The 15,977-nt window shown below is 34.1% G+C and overlaps 2 protein-coding genes across 2 annotated transcripts; both read right to left on the minus strand.

Annotated features, from left to right (window-relative positions):
- Window positions 1-714: 714 nt before the first annotated feature.
- LOC132270172 (uncharacterized) lies at window positions 715-2,071 on the minus strand. Its single transcript, XM_059771371.1, has 3 exons — window positions 1,719-2,071; window positions 1,442-1,572; window positions 715-1,001 (listed from the first exon to the last, which is right to left on the minus strand). The coding sequence occupies exons 1-3, from the start codon at window positions 2,069-2,071 to the stop codon at window positions 715-717; spliced, it is 771 nt and encodes a 256-aa protein (XP_059627354.1).
- A 1,287-nt stretch (window positions 2,072-3,358) lies between these two features.
- Window positions 3,359-7,536, minus strand: LOC132270173 (uncharacterized). The gene is made up of 3 exons (XM_059771372.1): window positions 7,162-7,536; window positions 3,577-3,936; window positions 3,359-3,466 (listed from the first exon to the last, which is right to left on the minus strand). Exons 1-3 carry the CDS (start codon window positions 7,534-7,536, stop codon window positions 3,359-3,361), a joined length of 843 nt encoding a protein of 280 aa, XP_059627355.1.
- Between the last annotated feature and the right edge of the window lie 8,441 nt (window positions 7,537-15,977).

Raw genomic sequence — 15,977 nt, forward strand, 5'->3', positions numbered from 1 at the left:
GATATTGCTCTAGATGAAACATCTTACTTGAGTTTAGGTCACACTAGGATACGGCTCGGCTTCTAGCCATTTGGTAAAATAATCTGTTGCAAGTAGAACGTATTTGTTTTGTGATCTCGCTTTTGGCAAAGGGCTAACCACGTCCATCCCCCATTGCGCGAAAGGCCATGGTTTGGCTATTGCGTGCAAATTTTCAGATGGTTGGTGGATCAGTGGTCTGAACCTTTGGTACTTATCGCATCTTCTAGAGAATTCTTCTACATCCCATGACATGTTCGGCCAAAAATATCCTTGCGTCATTGTATTGTGCACTAGAGATCTTCCTCCTGAGTGGTTGCCACATACACCCTCATAGATAGCCCGCAGAATCTGCCCAACCTCTAAGGGGGCAACACATTTCAAATATGGACCCGAAAAATATCTCATATACAATTGATTATGGATAATGGTATATTTTGTAGCATTTGATTTGATTTTCCTTGCCTCATCTTTTTGTTCGGGCAACACATCATCTCGTATGAAAATCATGATTGGATCAATCCAGCTTGGCACATACGGTATGACGTTTACTTGCCGAGGATCCGAGCCGAGTGGTTCCTCAAAGATGGAGGGTTGACACAACACATCAACTGGAATCACCCTTCCCAATGACAGTCCAGAACTCGACACACTGCAAGCTAGCCAATCAGTATCCTCATTATATTCTCTTGACAGTTAGGTGAACTTAATTTGATCAAAGTTTTTTGCTTCATGCATAATGGCAGAACGATATGCCTCTATTGTCTCATCTTTGGTACCATACTCCCCAGTCACCTGCCTAATAAGTAGATGCGAATCACTAAAAGCAACTAAACTCTTGACCTTTAGTTCTTTGGCTAGTCTCGGTCCTGCCAGCAATGCTTCATACTCTGCTTCATTATTAGTTGCTCTGAACTCAAGTCTGATTGCTCGATGGAGCGTGGCACCTTCTGGGGTCTGCAGTTTAATCCCTACTCTTGGCCCTATTTGGTTTGAAGAACCATCAACGAAAAGTTTCTACGATGCACTCTCGAGGACTTCTTCTACGTCTTCTGTATCGCATTCAAGTAGGAAATCAGCCACCACTTGTCCTTTTATGGCCGTTCAGGGTTCATACGTTAAACCAAACGAGCTCAGCTCAATGGACTAGTCATTCTTCCTGACAGATCTGGCTTATGCAAGATAATCCTTATAGGAAATGTGGTAAGAACGATCATAGGATGGGATTCAAAATAGTATCTGAGCTTCCTCTTTGCATACACCAATGATAAGATCACCCGTTCGGCCTTTGAGTACCTTCTCTCCGGTTCAGCCATTGTTTTGCTAACATAGAATACTGGGAACTGTTTTCCCTCTTCACTTCGTACCAGAATAGCACTTGTGGCAATGCTCGATACGCCAAAATATATGGAAAGGTTCTCACCTGGTTTTAGGGCAGATAAGATTGGAGGGTTCTGCATATACTCTTTCAACCTGGTCAGTGCCAGTCGTTGCTCATCCCCCCAGGCTTGCCTCCGTGGCCTCTTATTATGTCGAAGAACGGTTTGCAGCAATCTGATAGCTTAGAAATGAATTGACTTAGTGTTGTTATTCGTCCGATGAGCGTCTGAACCTCCTTAATTGTTCTCAGTTATGCATTTTTTATCAGAGTTTCGGCTTAGGCTGGGCTAACTTCAATCCCTCTGCTATTAACCACATGCCCCAGGAACGAGCATTTGGTTGGGTTAAGCTTCATGCCGTACTTCCTCAACACCTCAAACATATCTTGCAAGTGTTGCAAATACTGGTCCTTCTTTCTACTTTTTACTACCATCTCATCAATATAGGCTTCTACAGTTTTACCCATTTGACTTTTGAAAATCTTGCTAACCAACCTTTGGTAAGTGGCTCCAGCATTTGTCAATCCATACGGCATAACCTTGTAACAATAGATCCCTCGTTCAGTGACAAAAGATGTTTTTTCTTCATCGTTTAGATTCATAGGAATTTGATTATAACTTGAGTAAGCATCCAGAAAAGTTAACCGTTCATACCCAGTAGTGGCATCCACCATTATAACTTGAGTAAGCATCCAGAAAAGTTAGCCGTTCATACCCAGTAGTGGCATCCACCATTTGATCAATCTTTAGTAAAGGGAAACTATCATTTGGACAAGCTTTGTTCAGGTTAGTGAAATAAAAACAAACTCTCCATTTCCCATTCTTTTTCTACACTTCAACCATGTTTGAGAGTCAAGATGGGTACTGAACTTCTCTGATGAACCCTGCCTCCAGTAATAAATCAATTTCATCAGCTATGATTTGATTGCGCTCTAGGGCGAACCTCCTCTGCTTCTGTCTTACAGGCTTGGCGTTTGGATCTACATTGAGAGAATGATAAAACACAGAGGGATCGATTCCTGGCATGTTTGAATGGCTCCAGGCAAACACATCCGCGCTTTTAGATAAGAAATCAACTAGCTGCAGTTTCTCCTCCTCTGCAAGCCTTAACCTTACTCTTGTGGTTCTATCTGGTCTCAGAGGATTAATCTGCATATCCATGAGGGATTCTTCAGTAAGGACCAAAGGCTCTTCCTCCTCCCCAACCTCCTTGGGTGCCTTGGGTGGAGGCCCCTGTAATTGCTATCTCAGGCTCCCAGATCGAACGAGCGTTTTTCCTTTCCTGCCGGCTTTCAGGGTTACGTAATAGCATTCCTTAGCTACTACCTGGTCCCCATGGATATCAATCACTTTGCTCCCATCTAGACTTAAGCATCTCATTACCTGGTGCAAAGTCGATGGGACACCTTGGACTTTGTGAATCCACCCTCTTCCCATTAAGAGATTATAAGAGGGGTGAATCTCAATGACCATAAAGCTTTCTATCAATTCTCTCTCGGCAGCAAGTATTGGCAACTCGACCATACCGATAGGCTCCACCCACTTCCCGTCGAATCCTAGCAGTGGATTTCCTGTGGGTTTGAGCTTTTCTGGTTTAATCTCGAGCCGGTCGAACGTTACTCTTGTCATGATGGTTGCGCTGCTCCCTAGATTAATCAAGACTCTTCGAACCAAACATTCTGCTACCATCAGGCTAATGACCAGGGGATCTTCATGAGGGATTTAAATTCGCAACAGATCTGTTCTGTCAAACCTTATCTGAACTGAACTGCTTTGCTGGTGCAGAGCATTTACACTGCCTATCATTTTCTTCATTTATGTTTAACGAAGACGCTTTTGGAGTAACTCTTCTGACTCTTCGGTCGGCTCAGGCATGCCATGAATTGCATTAATTTACGAACAGGCTGAGCGTTATGGTAGTTTGGCTTCTGATTTCTCTTCACTTACTCAGCCGATCGGTTTTACTCTATTGCTGGCCTTTGAATGTAACCAGCGAATTCTTCCTTTGCTATCAGCATCTCCACTTGTCTTCTTAAATTCTTGCATTCATTAGTCAGATGTCCAAAATACTATAAAAAACACAATGTTTAGATTGATCTCTTTGTTCGAGCGGTTGTCTGATAGGTAAGGGAGGGCGAAACTTATCTTTATTTTCTTGGAATAACCTCGATAGGCTGACTTTGAGTGGAGTGATCGATTCTTCCTCCCTAGGCCTCTTTTCTGCTTTCCAGGGAGTCGGACAGTGTGGTGCAACTTGCTTTTGACTGATCTTTGTTCTGGTCTTTTCTCCCACCACGACCATTGATGTTTTCCTCGCGTTAGCAGCTTCCTCTTCCTCCAAGCGCACAAAACTATCAGCTCTCTGGTTCAGCTCATCCATGGTCTTCGGCGCATTCACCTCTAGATTTGTATGGAACAGTGTCCCTCGGTTCATGGCCAGTTTGAACGCTTGAACCGCCGTGGATGGATGACACTCAATTACCATGCTCTTTTCTAGGTTAAATTTAGTGAGAAAAGTTTGAAGACGTTCGCCTTCTAGCTGTTTCATTATAAAAAGACTTGATATATCCTTTGCCGACTGCTTGTTTCTGTAATACCCGTAATTTTAAAAGGACAATTCTGGAATTTATTTATTATATTTAATTACATTTTTATTAAGTTAATTGCAGTTTTTCTTGTTTATTTGGATTTACTTGTTTTATTTGTTAATTTAGTATAATTGTTTTATTATTACGTAATTGTTTTATTGTTATTTATTTAATTATTGTTACTTATTTGTTAATTAACTCAATTGATGTCATGGTTTTTTTTTTTTTTTTTAAAAAAAAATGGCCTTAAGTGAGTTAGGTTAGAATACGTAAATTCTTTAGGATTTAGGTGGTTGAGGGTTTTGTTTTAGCCGACATAAATTTCATGGGCCGGCTAGGATTAGAATTAGGGCTTAGTCTCTAATTATACATGGATTAGGGTTATCATGATTCACCTATAAATATAAGCAATACGGTGATTTAGGGTTTTAGAAAACTAAGCCAAATTCTGTAAAAACAGAGAGACCGTGAGATACAGAGAGTAATTGAGAGATTAAAGAAGGGATTCAAGGAGGAGTTCGGGGACTGAATTAGGAGCAGCAGAGGTAGTTTAACACAACCGACGTTGCCGGAGTTGATAGAGATGATAGTTAGAGATTTTAATCCAAAGTCTCAAGGCAAGTCTCTGTTCTTCTCTTTCCCTTTAATTCGTGTTCTGTGCATGTCTAGTTAGACTCCAGGGATTAAAACAATGATAAAACGGACTTAAATAAACTTTATAACAAGTTTTATATGCATGTATGAATTTCGTTTACTCTCATGAATTAACTGCTTTGCAAAAATTGTTGATATTCTGCTATTTGTTCTTACTGTGGTTTACGGTTAAGCGTTATTTTAATTGAGATTAGTAGGATGTTTGAATGCCTTGTAATCATTCTAGGACTGAGTTTGAACTCTAAAACAAGTGCTTGGAACATTATTTAATTTCACTAAATTACTCTGAATTAAATCTGTTATAATTTGCTTAAAAATTTCTAACGGAGGTTCTGTAAACGTGGCTTTAAAACTTATATTCCTACACATGTTAGGATTGGATCTCAGTGGTTTAAACTTATCTAGGACTACGATTGAACCTAGAACAAGGATTTAAAAGTACTACAGAGGACTGATACTCACAAAAATCGGAGAAGACAAAGATGAAACGGACGTAGGCTGCTAAGGGGAGGGAGAGCAGGCTCCTAATTTCCTTAGAGCCGGCTCCTAGGAAGGTGGAGCCGGCTCTTGGTGTACTAGAGCAGGCTCTAAAAAGTCTAGAGCCGGCTCTAGATGGAAAAAAGCAGGCTCCAATTTTTCTAGAGCCTGCTCTCTTTTAAAACGCACAGTTTTGTTTATTTTAAAGGCTATTTGGGCTAAACTGGATTCTGCACTTTGTTTAAATGGTTTAAAGTGATGTGTAGGACTATATATGATTTGTATTATAATGGGAAAATATAAATTCATAATTGGATTGAAGAATAGAGCAAAAAGAACCTAAGAGAAAACTGGTAGCTTGCACACTGTCTTGTTGGTTTTAATTACTGAAATCTGGTAAGGTTTTTATATATGATCTAAATATGTATAATTGAATATTATTCCAGTATCATAAGTATTGTGAATTACTTATATTTAACTATACCTAGTTTGGGTTTAAATTGGATACTCAAATTGTTATAATTGTATCGATTTATCGACTGTTTTGAACATTAAACTATGTACTGGAGTTTGGAATTTCTGTATTACATAATTTATTGTTTAATTATATTTAAACAGAAGTATAAGAATAGTAAGTGGTTGAAATCATCTATTCTTGATTGGGAATAAATTGATATGTTTGTTTTATAAATTCTATCAATTTAAGGATTTTATGGAGGATTGGAATACTATGACTTGTATTAGCATTTTAAATGATTAAAATGTGATGTTTGAATTCTGTAATAATTCATATTGACTTGTTATATGTATTAAATGGTATTTATGCATATTATGGATAATGGTTGATGATTATTTAATATTGTTTGTCAACTATGTTAACTGGAGGGTTGTATGTACAGGTATGGGACAGTGACATACTAGGTATGGATTAGTTCAAGCACTAAATCCTACCTAATTTGGAATGAGTTGGATTAACCATAAAAAGGTTAAGTCATACTTATATGGATATATATGAACCGGTATGGAACGGTATCATATTAGGGATGGCTTAATTCAAAACACTAAGACCTACCTATATTGGGAATGGATTTGTTCAAAATACTAAGTCCTACCTAATTTGGATTAAGGTATGGATTAACCATAAAGGTTAAGTCCATCACCTACTTGTGTCGTGTCAATCAAATAAATTGAATGACCTATTATGGTTTCAGGATGGATTTGTTATACATATATCAGACCACTATACAGATGGATGATATTTTGTATTAGGAGTACGGACTTTATATATTTATTATATGTGCCATGGTATGAGCTTGAGTCACAGGACCATGGTTAGGGCGTGTATATCGCCTAGGATGGATAACTGGACATAGGTGTTGTTCCCTGGTAGGTCTAGGTACTCACACCCACCTTCGGGTGCGTATTCGCATATTACCTTTTATTCAGGCTGAGACAGACCTACTGGACTAGCGAGCGTCCTATAGTGTGTACTATATATACATATATGGACTACTCTAGATATTGTTGAGTCTTTCTAGGATGTATCTACGTATCAGATTACTGTTTGGATCGTAGTAGATCAGGACTTGCATGTGGGCCTGACCCACTCCTTTATTTTTCAGGTGCTCGGCAGTTCCATAATTAGAGGTTGATCGTGCAGAGCAGATATAGACTTCCATTCCACTGACTACGTAGGACCACTCTCTATTTTTAGCTTTATGTTTTATTTTCAGTTCGAGACTTTTTATTAGGGGTCCTCTAGAAAGATTCCCGAGTTGTATGGATTGGTGGTTTGGATTATCGGATTTAAAATATTTATAATTTAAGGTTTATTAATTTAGTTTCTTCCAACTATTTAATTTTATTTCTTATTTCACTTTGTATTCCGTGTTCGATTTAAAATACTTTAATTGTTTGATATCCCTCGGGTTTGGGCTCGGACCTGATCAACCCGCGTCTCGGATCTGAGGGGTATCACAATTTCCATAATATTGGCTTATGAATTTGTCGCACAGGTTCCGGAAGCTTTCCACCAATCCTCTTACCAAGTTCTTGAACCAATTACGCGCCGGTCCAGTAAAGCTCGTAGGGAAAACTTTGCACATCAAAGTATCATTTTCTGTATTTAGAGCCATCTTTACCTGAATATGATAAACATGTTCTATCGGATCACTTGTTCCATCAAACAAAGTAAAAATTGGCATGGAGAATTTTCTTGGATTTAGAACATTCAAGATTTCATCTGTGAACGGTGAATCGACAGTCCGAGCCGCCATGCAGAGGGCTTCATTTTCCTTCGAGAGTATCTTTTGTTCAACAGGTCTCTTGCCTGAACTCCTGTAGTCATAAGTGGCCATTGACGGACGGTAAATTGGATCGAACGATCTCTCATCAGTCAACTCCCTCCGCCACGACGGCATAGCCTTATTGTGGCCAAACTCTACAGCTTCCTTCGCTTAATCCTTTCTCAGTGTGGATCCAGATAGACAGATCTTTCTCGTTCTTCATATAATGGACATTCGGTGGAAAATCTTCCGGCCTGAACTCTTTGCGGCGCAGATCTAGGTGAACGTTTCCTTCTTGTTCGCTCTGGTGAACAACATTTGGCTGTAGAATTCTTTCTCTTGCCGGAGGCGGTCGTGGAACTACCGAGTGTCTCGTCGCTCCACTCTGGCTCTCAATTCTGCATTTTCTCTTCTTAGAGCCTTTCTTCAAGCTTTGCGTGTTTTCATTTTCCTGCGAATAAGAACTCTCACCTCCTATTATCGTTCCTGACCGGAGCAAAGTCATCAATCGAGAAATCTTGGTCAGATTTGAACTCTACTACTGTGAGTGTACTAGATCTGACCTTTGCCTAGCCGGATTCTGATCTCCGTCGGCTAAATCTGAATCTTTTCTGTCGTGAATTCATCGGATCTGGCCTTCGTGAATCAGGATCAAACCTCCGCAAAACAGATCACGATCTCCTAAGGTCGGAGTCCAATTTCCAGAAATCAAGCTTCAACTTCGTAGGTCAATCCTGATCCTCCGAAAGAATGATCAATCTGCTTACAGCGTACTTGAAGATCAACTGGATCTTTCCTCCGATTCCCACAGACGGCGCCATTGAAGATGCAATGGACATACTCTCTCAATTTGGAAAGATAAGTCTTTACACTTCAAAATATCTCAACCGCTTTTTCATCTCTTTTCATTCTATTTATAGACTTTTACAGTTGTTCTAAAAACTTCTTCTTTAGTCTTCCATGTTGGACCGATCCTTTGGGCTCCTCTTGGACACTGGCCCATTTCTTTTGCTTTGAGATTGGGCTTGGAGATTATCTCAATAGATATTAGGCTTGATGGGTGGTCATCCGATCGAGCTAAACGTTCTTTCCTGATTCAATCTATAGTGATATGGGTCGTATCCGACTCAGACCATTTTTGGTATCTTCACCTTCATAAAAGATTAAGTGTGTGTGCACGTTTTTATTCTTCTTCTTCTTCTTCTTCTTCTTTTTTCTTCTTTTTTATGGAATTTCAACTCATGTTAGAGATTAATGACTATACATGAATTTAATGAATTCACTTTGTTGTTTTCTGGTCTACATTTTGGACTTTAATGAACGAAAATTTAAGACAAGACAAGCCATGTCTTTCTTGGCTAATTTTCAGCTAAAATTGCGGACATAAATCACCCAGACAACGTAATGAGCATTTACATCACTTAGTTTAAAATTTAAAAAAGGACGCATTTATAAATAAATGCAATAAATAAAGTGGGGCATTTATTATTTTCGTGTCCAAAAAGACCGATAAAATTATGCGCGTTTGGTAACTTAACTTGGATGATTTAAATTATTAAGTTACATAAAATGGAATAAAAATTTAAGTGAGATTTTCACAAGTTTTAACAAAATTTCATAATATACAATTATTGTCAAAATTTCAGAACTTAAATATGATTTTTAAATTTCGATTATCAAATAATAAGTGTCTCAATATTTTGTTTTTATGGTTAGATTTGTACATAGTGTGCGCATCATAAAATGGTATAGAATTTTTTAAAGAACTTGTGGAATATACCAGAGACTTTTTTTTCCCGGAAATTAACATACCAGAGACTTATATAGTATTGTACAAAAAAAAAAATTCAGTCTTTAGGATTCCTATAAATAGGTATTCGGGAGATTAAAATCAATTAAAGTTAAAGCAGAGTTAATCATTTTTTTAAAGAGTTTATAGAAACATATAAGAGTATTATAGTATTGTAAACTTAATTTTATTGAAAAAATTTAATGTCAGTTGCTTATGATATAGCCAACAAACCATAGTTAGAGCATTTCAGGGGATGAGTGTTTGGATAATGGTTCCCTCGTTGGGGGAAGGTAGAGCCCTTAGTACGTAGTTGGGGATGGTAGAGCCTTGGTATCTAGTTCGAGTATCCCATTGCATGAGTGTTTGGATAATGGCTGGCACCTGTGCCTATTGAAGAAACTTTAGAAACCTAGTATACATACTCTACTCTTGTGTTCCCATTATATTCTACATTCAATCTCCTATATTCTTATGTTGTATTGAAGGAATGGTAGTGGGCTTGTGTGTACTTTTAATTTTGAAAACAAATTGACAAGGTGTGACTTTTAAAAAATAATAAAATAATTAAATATAGAATATAAAAAAGAGTACATTTGATTTTCAAAAAATGTGTAGAGTGACATCACTACAATTGATGACACACAAAATGTAGAATGAGAATGTAGATCATTGGGATGTTTTTAGCAACACGGGTAAACAGTATTTTTTTAAAAGAATTTTTAAAACTAAATAGTGTTAGAAGGTGTGATTTGCTTTCTTTCAATCTATACATCACCAAGAGTTACGGACAGCAATTAAATGAGTGATTGCTTTTTTTTTTTTTTAATGTCAAAATTAGTTAGTTTTTGTTTAGTGAGTCATTATTTAATATTTACTTAGTTATTATATCCTTTTAACTTATAAAAAAAAAAAAAATTAACTATGTCTAATGCTAGATATACTGTTCTATGTTCTATGTTGCAATAAATTTAATTTAATTAAAAATTTGTGCCAATGTATTCTTTTTCTAAAGCAATTATTGAAGTTTTATTTTTATGGAGTATTTTTATAGCTCAAAAAAGAAAGTTTCAAATAACAAACAAGAAACTTTGATGAAAATTTAAAAATAAAAATCTATAATAGATCATAATCGAAATTTGATGCACCATAATTGTATATGAATTATAAAGATTAGAATTTATTTAAATTATATAAAAATATATAGAATAAACTATACATTCACAATTTAATCTTGGAATAATTTACAATAAAAAAGCATTGCAAACAAGGGAAATTTTGCTTCGAGGATTCAAACACACCCAAAATGACATGTGTCCCAGGTCATTCTTGCACCGAAAAGGCCCCCTGTCTCTCGTTGGCTTTTACAAGTCCGTCGTATATATTAGACTGTTTTATATGAGTAGAATAATATCATCACAACGTTATTCCTTAGTTACGTAAATTTAGTCGAATGTATCTGAATATCGAATCACCTTATGTTACTTTTTAATCTAATTAATGCAGTTTCTTTCTTATTGTTAGACAATCTTTACAAAAAAATAAATAAATAAATAAAATGGTTAGAGAAAGTATTTAATAATTAATTTATTTATTGTTTCCTTTTGCTTTAAACATTACAAAATATTTATCAAAGAATGCACCTCTTATAATCACCCTAACGTGAAAACAGCATTCACCTTATATAAAAAATTAAAAATAAAAACAATAAAGTATCATGTAAACAATAAGTATTCAAAAAGTCGAAAAGATATCTACACAAGTCTCGACTATATTTTACCAAATTTATCAATTGGAAGAACTAATTAATTCTAGCTCAACTAATTGTGGTAAATTGGTAATTTTTCAAAAAGTCCAAAAAGATATCTGTATAATAAAAAGTTGTAGTCTAATGTTATATCTTCTCTCTTTCAAAATGAAAGATTTCGAATGTAGGTGTGTGAATTTTTTACAAAATAAAAAAATAAAAAGAGATATAACAGCATGAGGTCACACAGAAAGACCCTAGGAAATTTCAACCAGATAAAATATCAGTAGTTCTCGTAATACGAGCCAAACAAACACTAATTTAGTAGAGTGAAATCAATGCAACCTACAATTTACGTTGACTCCATTTGTTTAAATGGAAATAAGTAAGAAAATAAAATAATAATAATAATAATAATAATAATAAAAGTGAAATAAATAAAAAAGAAAAGTTATTTTTTATCATGCATTTGGTTAGTAAAAAAATTAATTTGTTATTTTGAATAGCATGAGAGTGAAAAGAAAGTGATTGAACATAAATGAATTTGTATTTGATAATGTCTATTTTTATTAAAGAAATAGTAAAATGGTGGATTATTAAATTTAATAATATAATTATTTATGTTTTATTTATATTTAAAGCAAGACTTCATAACATTTTCTTAGGTGGAAGTAGAATTAATTATTAGTTAAAAAAAAAAAAAGCCGAGAGGAAGAAACTGATGGTAATATTTTTTTTTTTAGAGAGATTTGAATTATATATGAACTTGTGGAAAAATAAAGAAAGAGTTATTTTGCAGATAAGTTGCCTCTATGAAACCTAGTAAATAAATAAATAAATAAATAAGTTATTTTGCATGAATAAGTTAATAAGTAAAAAAAGAATGTCAAATTAAAAGATACGTTCGTTTGTTTTTTTGCAGGAAAAGTTTTGGAAGAAAATAGGTAAGTATGGAAAACTAAATTTTCTATTACGTTTTTTAAAACTTCTAGAAAATTAGGATTTTTGTAATCCTTTATTTTTTTCAAAATATTTTCTTCACACAACACGAGAAAATTTTATTTTTCAGTGAAAGGGTGTCTTTTTATTTAGTGTTTCTATTTTCTCCAACACAACTTTATTTTATATTACGTATTTAAAAATAATAATAATTTCTTACTAAATTTTAAAGAATTGAAATCCACTAATAACAATGGTAATATTACAAAATAGGGAGTAGAGTGAGACATAAAGAGACTACTCGAGTCTCGAGGGACTTGTAATCTCCTTATTTATTTGCACACAAAAAAAACTCTTCACCGGCCTTCACTGTAGATGTAGGTAGCGGAACCTCATTGTCAATTTTTACGCAATTGTTTTCCACTAGACAATATGCCTCAAAGGATTTTACACATTTGAAAAATCATATCGAATGTTTATAACAATATTTAGTAATTTTTATTTATTTATTTATTTATTTTGTTTATTTTGGTGTAGGATGCTTCTAGATAAGTAGAATCAGTCGTTTGATGCTACCAAATTACAACTCGTTATTATTTTGCTTATTACTTTCCTAATTACGAGAACTATCTACTTGTACAGGGGTGTGCTACAATAATGTGATTATAAGTATGTGACTTAGTAATATTTTTTTTAACTTCGAACCTGTAGATCAATAGTTAAACTCATTTTATGGACAAAAAGGGGGTGAAATTTACTCGACAGGGGAAAAAGGAAAAAGCATTGGTAACAATCTATCTATTCATTGAATGCGCTTTTTTTTAATGTGAAATGACATTATTTTTCTTTTTATACGCCAATGTCTTTTTTTGTGTGTCGGCATTCTTCATTATCAGTTGAGTCATTCTTTCTGCTCTACAAATTTATATCCTTCCAAACATAGAAAGGAAAAAAGAAAAGCAAGATTGTGATAGAAATTTTAGATTACAATATTTCCCTTCTTAATTATTATATAAATCCACTATTAGCAATTTATCTTATTCCTTCTCTCTTAACAAACAAAATAAGATTTTATCTCTTTCCTTCTCTTCCATCCAACCAAACAAAAAAAAAAATATAACATCATCATTTTCTTAAAAATGTCTTATCCATCTCTTCTTCACTCACTCCTATCTAATTTCTTTTCTTCCTATCAAAAGGGGCATTACAAATTTTTGCTCCCTATGTATGACCTTTGAGGAACCGCACTCTCACCTTTTCTTTGACCGTGAACTCTCCAACCCAATTTAGAATTTCAACCGGCTGAAATGCTGATTTCACATCATGCCATCAAGTTGGAATGATTTCATTAGCTTGGTCATCTCATCATTGGAAGGACAATTCAAGGAAGTGCCTTGTTTGGCTGTGTAAATTGTCTCGCAGCAGGTACTTATTGTACAATTACAATTATACTAGGAAAAAAAAAAAATTACGACAAAAATGTGTATAAGTACCAACTAGGAAATGTGTATGGTATCAGCTTTTTACCTTCTAAAAAGAGGTCAAGACTTCAAGTCTCAGAAGAGACAAATGTGTATGAGTACCAACTAGGAAAAAAAAAAATTATACTTAAAATTTCAGGAGTCATATTTTGATCTATAATTTTTGGTTATCAAACAATGAGAGTCTCAATATTTAGTTTTTATGGTTACATTTGTACCTAGTGTACGCAGTTCACATTATATTAGAATTAGTGCAGGACGACTGTGACTAGCACTTCTCCATTATAAATTGGTGTTGAAAGAGCTTGTAGAACATACTAGAGTTACAGTATCTTATTAAATGGTGTAGAATTTTTTTGAGAGCTTGTGGAAAATACTAGTGTTGTAATATTGTACCAATTCATATGCATTTCATTTTTTTTTTTCTTTGCTTAGGATTGCTATAAATAGGTATGTGCTAGGGATAGAGTTGATCATTCTTTGTTTTAAGAGTTTATGAAATATACAACAGTCTTGTAATATTATAAACTTGATTTTATTTGTGCATTAAAATACATATTAGTGGTGAGTTGTAGATATCAGCTATGATCTAGAATTGGAGTAATTTTATCATATAATTTAGTTGTCAGTTGCTTATGATATATTCAACAAACAAAGGTGAAGAATTGATTTGGTGAGAGGAGGGTTGTAGTCGGACCCCAACCTGCCACATGAATATTGTAACTCTGAGTCCAACCATAACCCTACCTTCAATCATTTAAAAACCCAACAAGAGCCCAACCTATTTTCTTACTTATAAACCAACTTTTAATTCTAACTTAAATTTTGGGTTACAAAATGGAGTTAATTCTGGTTAGTCAATCACTATCATAATAATTTAATGTGATCTTGAATTAATTTTCAATTAAATTACTTTTAAACAAAAAATATATATGTATGTATATATTAATAAACTTGTTACAAATTTTAAATTAATTACAAACAAATTCTTAGAAACTCAATTATTCTAAATGTTAACATACAATAAATTAAAAATTTTGTAAACAAGTTGAATAGAAAAAAGTGATCATAATTTCAATAGGACAATGCTTAGCTACACAATGGTGAGTAGTTTTACCCTACTCACCCTGTTCCAATAAAAAAATAACATATTAACTTTAATAAAAAAATCAGCAAAATTATAAAAAAAAAGAAGAAAGTCGGATCGACTCGTTTTAATTGGATAACCATTCTTTCTCTTTTCTCTCTTTTTTTCATCGATTCCCAAAACTACCCCCTCCTCTCTCCATTGAGTACTGCAAAATGCTAATTCCTCCATCCTGTCAACTCAGTAGAAGCAAAACACACATGGCAGCCCCTTTTTTTTTTTTTTTTAATGCCTTTGGCTTCGAATGCTGAAACTGACATGGGAATTAAAAGTCCTCATGCTAGGACGCCAATGAATCAAACATGTTAATTGCATTAAAGTTTGCCAGCAATTCCCAATTTGATTAGACTCAAATTCCGGTTATACCATGAACTTCAAAATGGAATATTTCAATCACCTAAATTATCGATAGTTAGCATACTAAGCCGATACCCAAATTGATCGAATCAAACTCAAGTTACAAATAGATTAAATTTATACAATAAATAAATAAAAATAATAATAATAATAATTAAAAAAAAAAAAGGATAAAAAAGAGAAGAAGAAGATATGAGTTATCATAACTAATTTATATGATAAACCCAAAACAGATCACAAAAGGGGAGAAAATTCACAAAAGAATAATAATCGATTGAATTAAAAACAAACATCTCAAAGAATAATGTAAATGGGAGGGGCAAATTTAATTCCCATAGTGAAGAGAGGAGGGCGTGGATTTGGGAATAGAAGAAAAAGAGAGAGAAAAGAGAAAGGGTTATTACTCAATTAAAACGGATCAATCCAACTTTCTTCTCGTTTTTTTATAATTTTGTTGATTTTTTTTATTAAAGTTGATGTGTTCTTTTTTTATTGGAACACATAAGGGATGAGTAGGGTGAGGCTACTCACCAGTGTGTAGCTAAGCATTGTCCATTTCAATATTATCTATAATGCATTTAAAATAAAAATAATATTAAAATTCGGGTTTGGGTTGCTAGCACCTCAGCTCAAGCTCAACCTTAATTAAGTTTGGGTTTTAAAATTTTCAATTAGGCCCATCTTTAATTATAAAAATAATTATCCAAACTCACAAAAAATCGAACCGCTGGCTCAGGTTGAGTTCAAATTGCCCAACCTAAATTGCACGCCTTAACTTAAATATGTCACATTGAGAAGTATCAAAATCATGTGGCTTATTTTTCATTTGTAAAGAATGGAATTTGAAGTGGAAGGTTGAACAATTGTTTCTAATTATTTCAACCGATACTACTCACTCTAAATTACAGAAAACAATTAAATTTGGATTATTTTTTAGATGTAGAAATTATTTAGTGTGTTCTATGTTCAAATTAAGAACTTATGCTTGGGATTCCTACCTTAAGCAATTTTTTTGTTAATCTTTTTCTAACTCGAAAAAATTAAGTTTCAAATATCAACCAAGAAATTTATGATAAAAATCAAAAAATAATAATAATAATAAAATCTATAATAAAT

The sequence above is a fragment of the Cornus florida genome, unplaced genomic scaffold (genome assembly GCF_030987335.1).
Source record: "Cornus florida cultivar Cherokee Brave unplaced genomic scaffold, ASM3098733v1 CherokeeBrave_3.0.0_Hap2_Chr08, whole genome shotgun sequence".
Lineage (NCBI taxonomy): Eukaryota > Viridiplantae > Streptophyta > Magnoliopsida > Cornales > Cornaceae > Cornus > Cornus florida.

Coding starts and splice junctions, on each gene's coding strand:
- LOC132270172 (XM_059771371.1), bottom strand. CDS start 2,071: ATGGTGGATGCCACTACTGGGTATGAACGGTTAACTTTTCTGGATGCT. Junction 1,573..1,718: donor ACCAAATGCTCGTTCCTGGG/GCATGTGGTTAA, acceptor CTAAGCTATCAG/ATTGCTGCAAACCGTTCTTC. Junction 1,002..1,441: donor CTTATCTGCCCTAAAACCAG/GTGAGAACCTTT, acceptor CAAACCAAATAG/GGCCAAGAGTAGGGATTAAA.
- LOC132270173 (XM_059771372.1), bottom strand. CDS start 7,536: ATGCCGTCGTGGCGGAGGGAGTTGACTGATGAGAGATCGTTCGATCCA. Junction 3,937..7,161: donor GTAATTGGTTCAAGAACTTG/GTAAGAGGATTG, acceptor ATAATGAAACAG/CTAGAAGGCGAACGTCTTCA. Junction 3,467..3,576: donor AATCGATCACTCCACTCAAA/GTCAGCCTATCG, acceptor TGTTTTTTATAG/TATTTTGGACATCTGACTAA.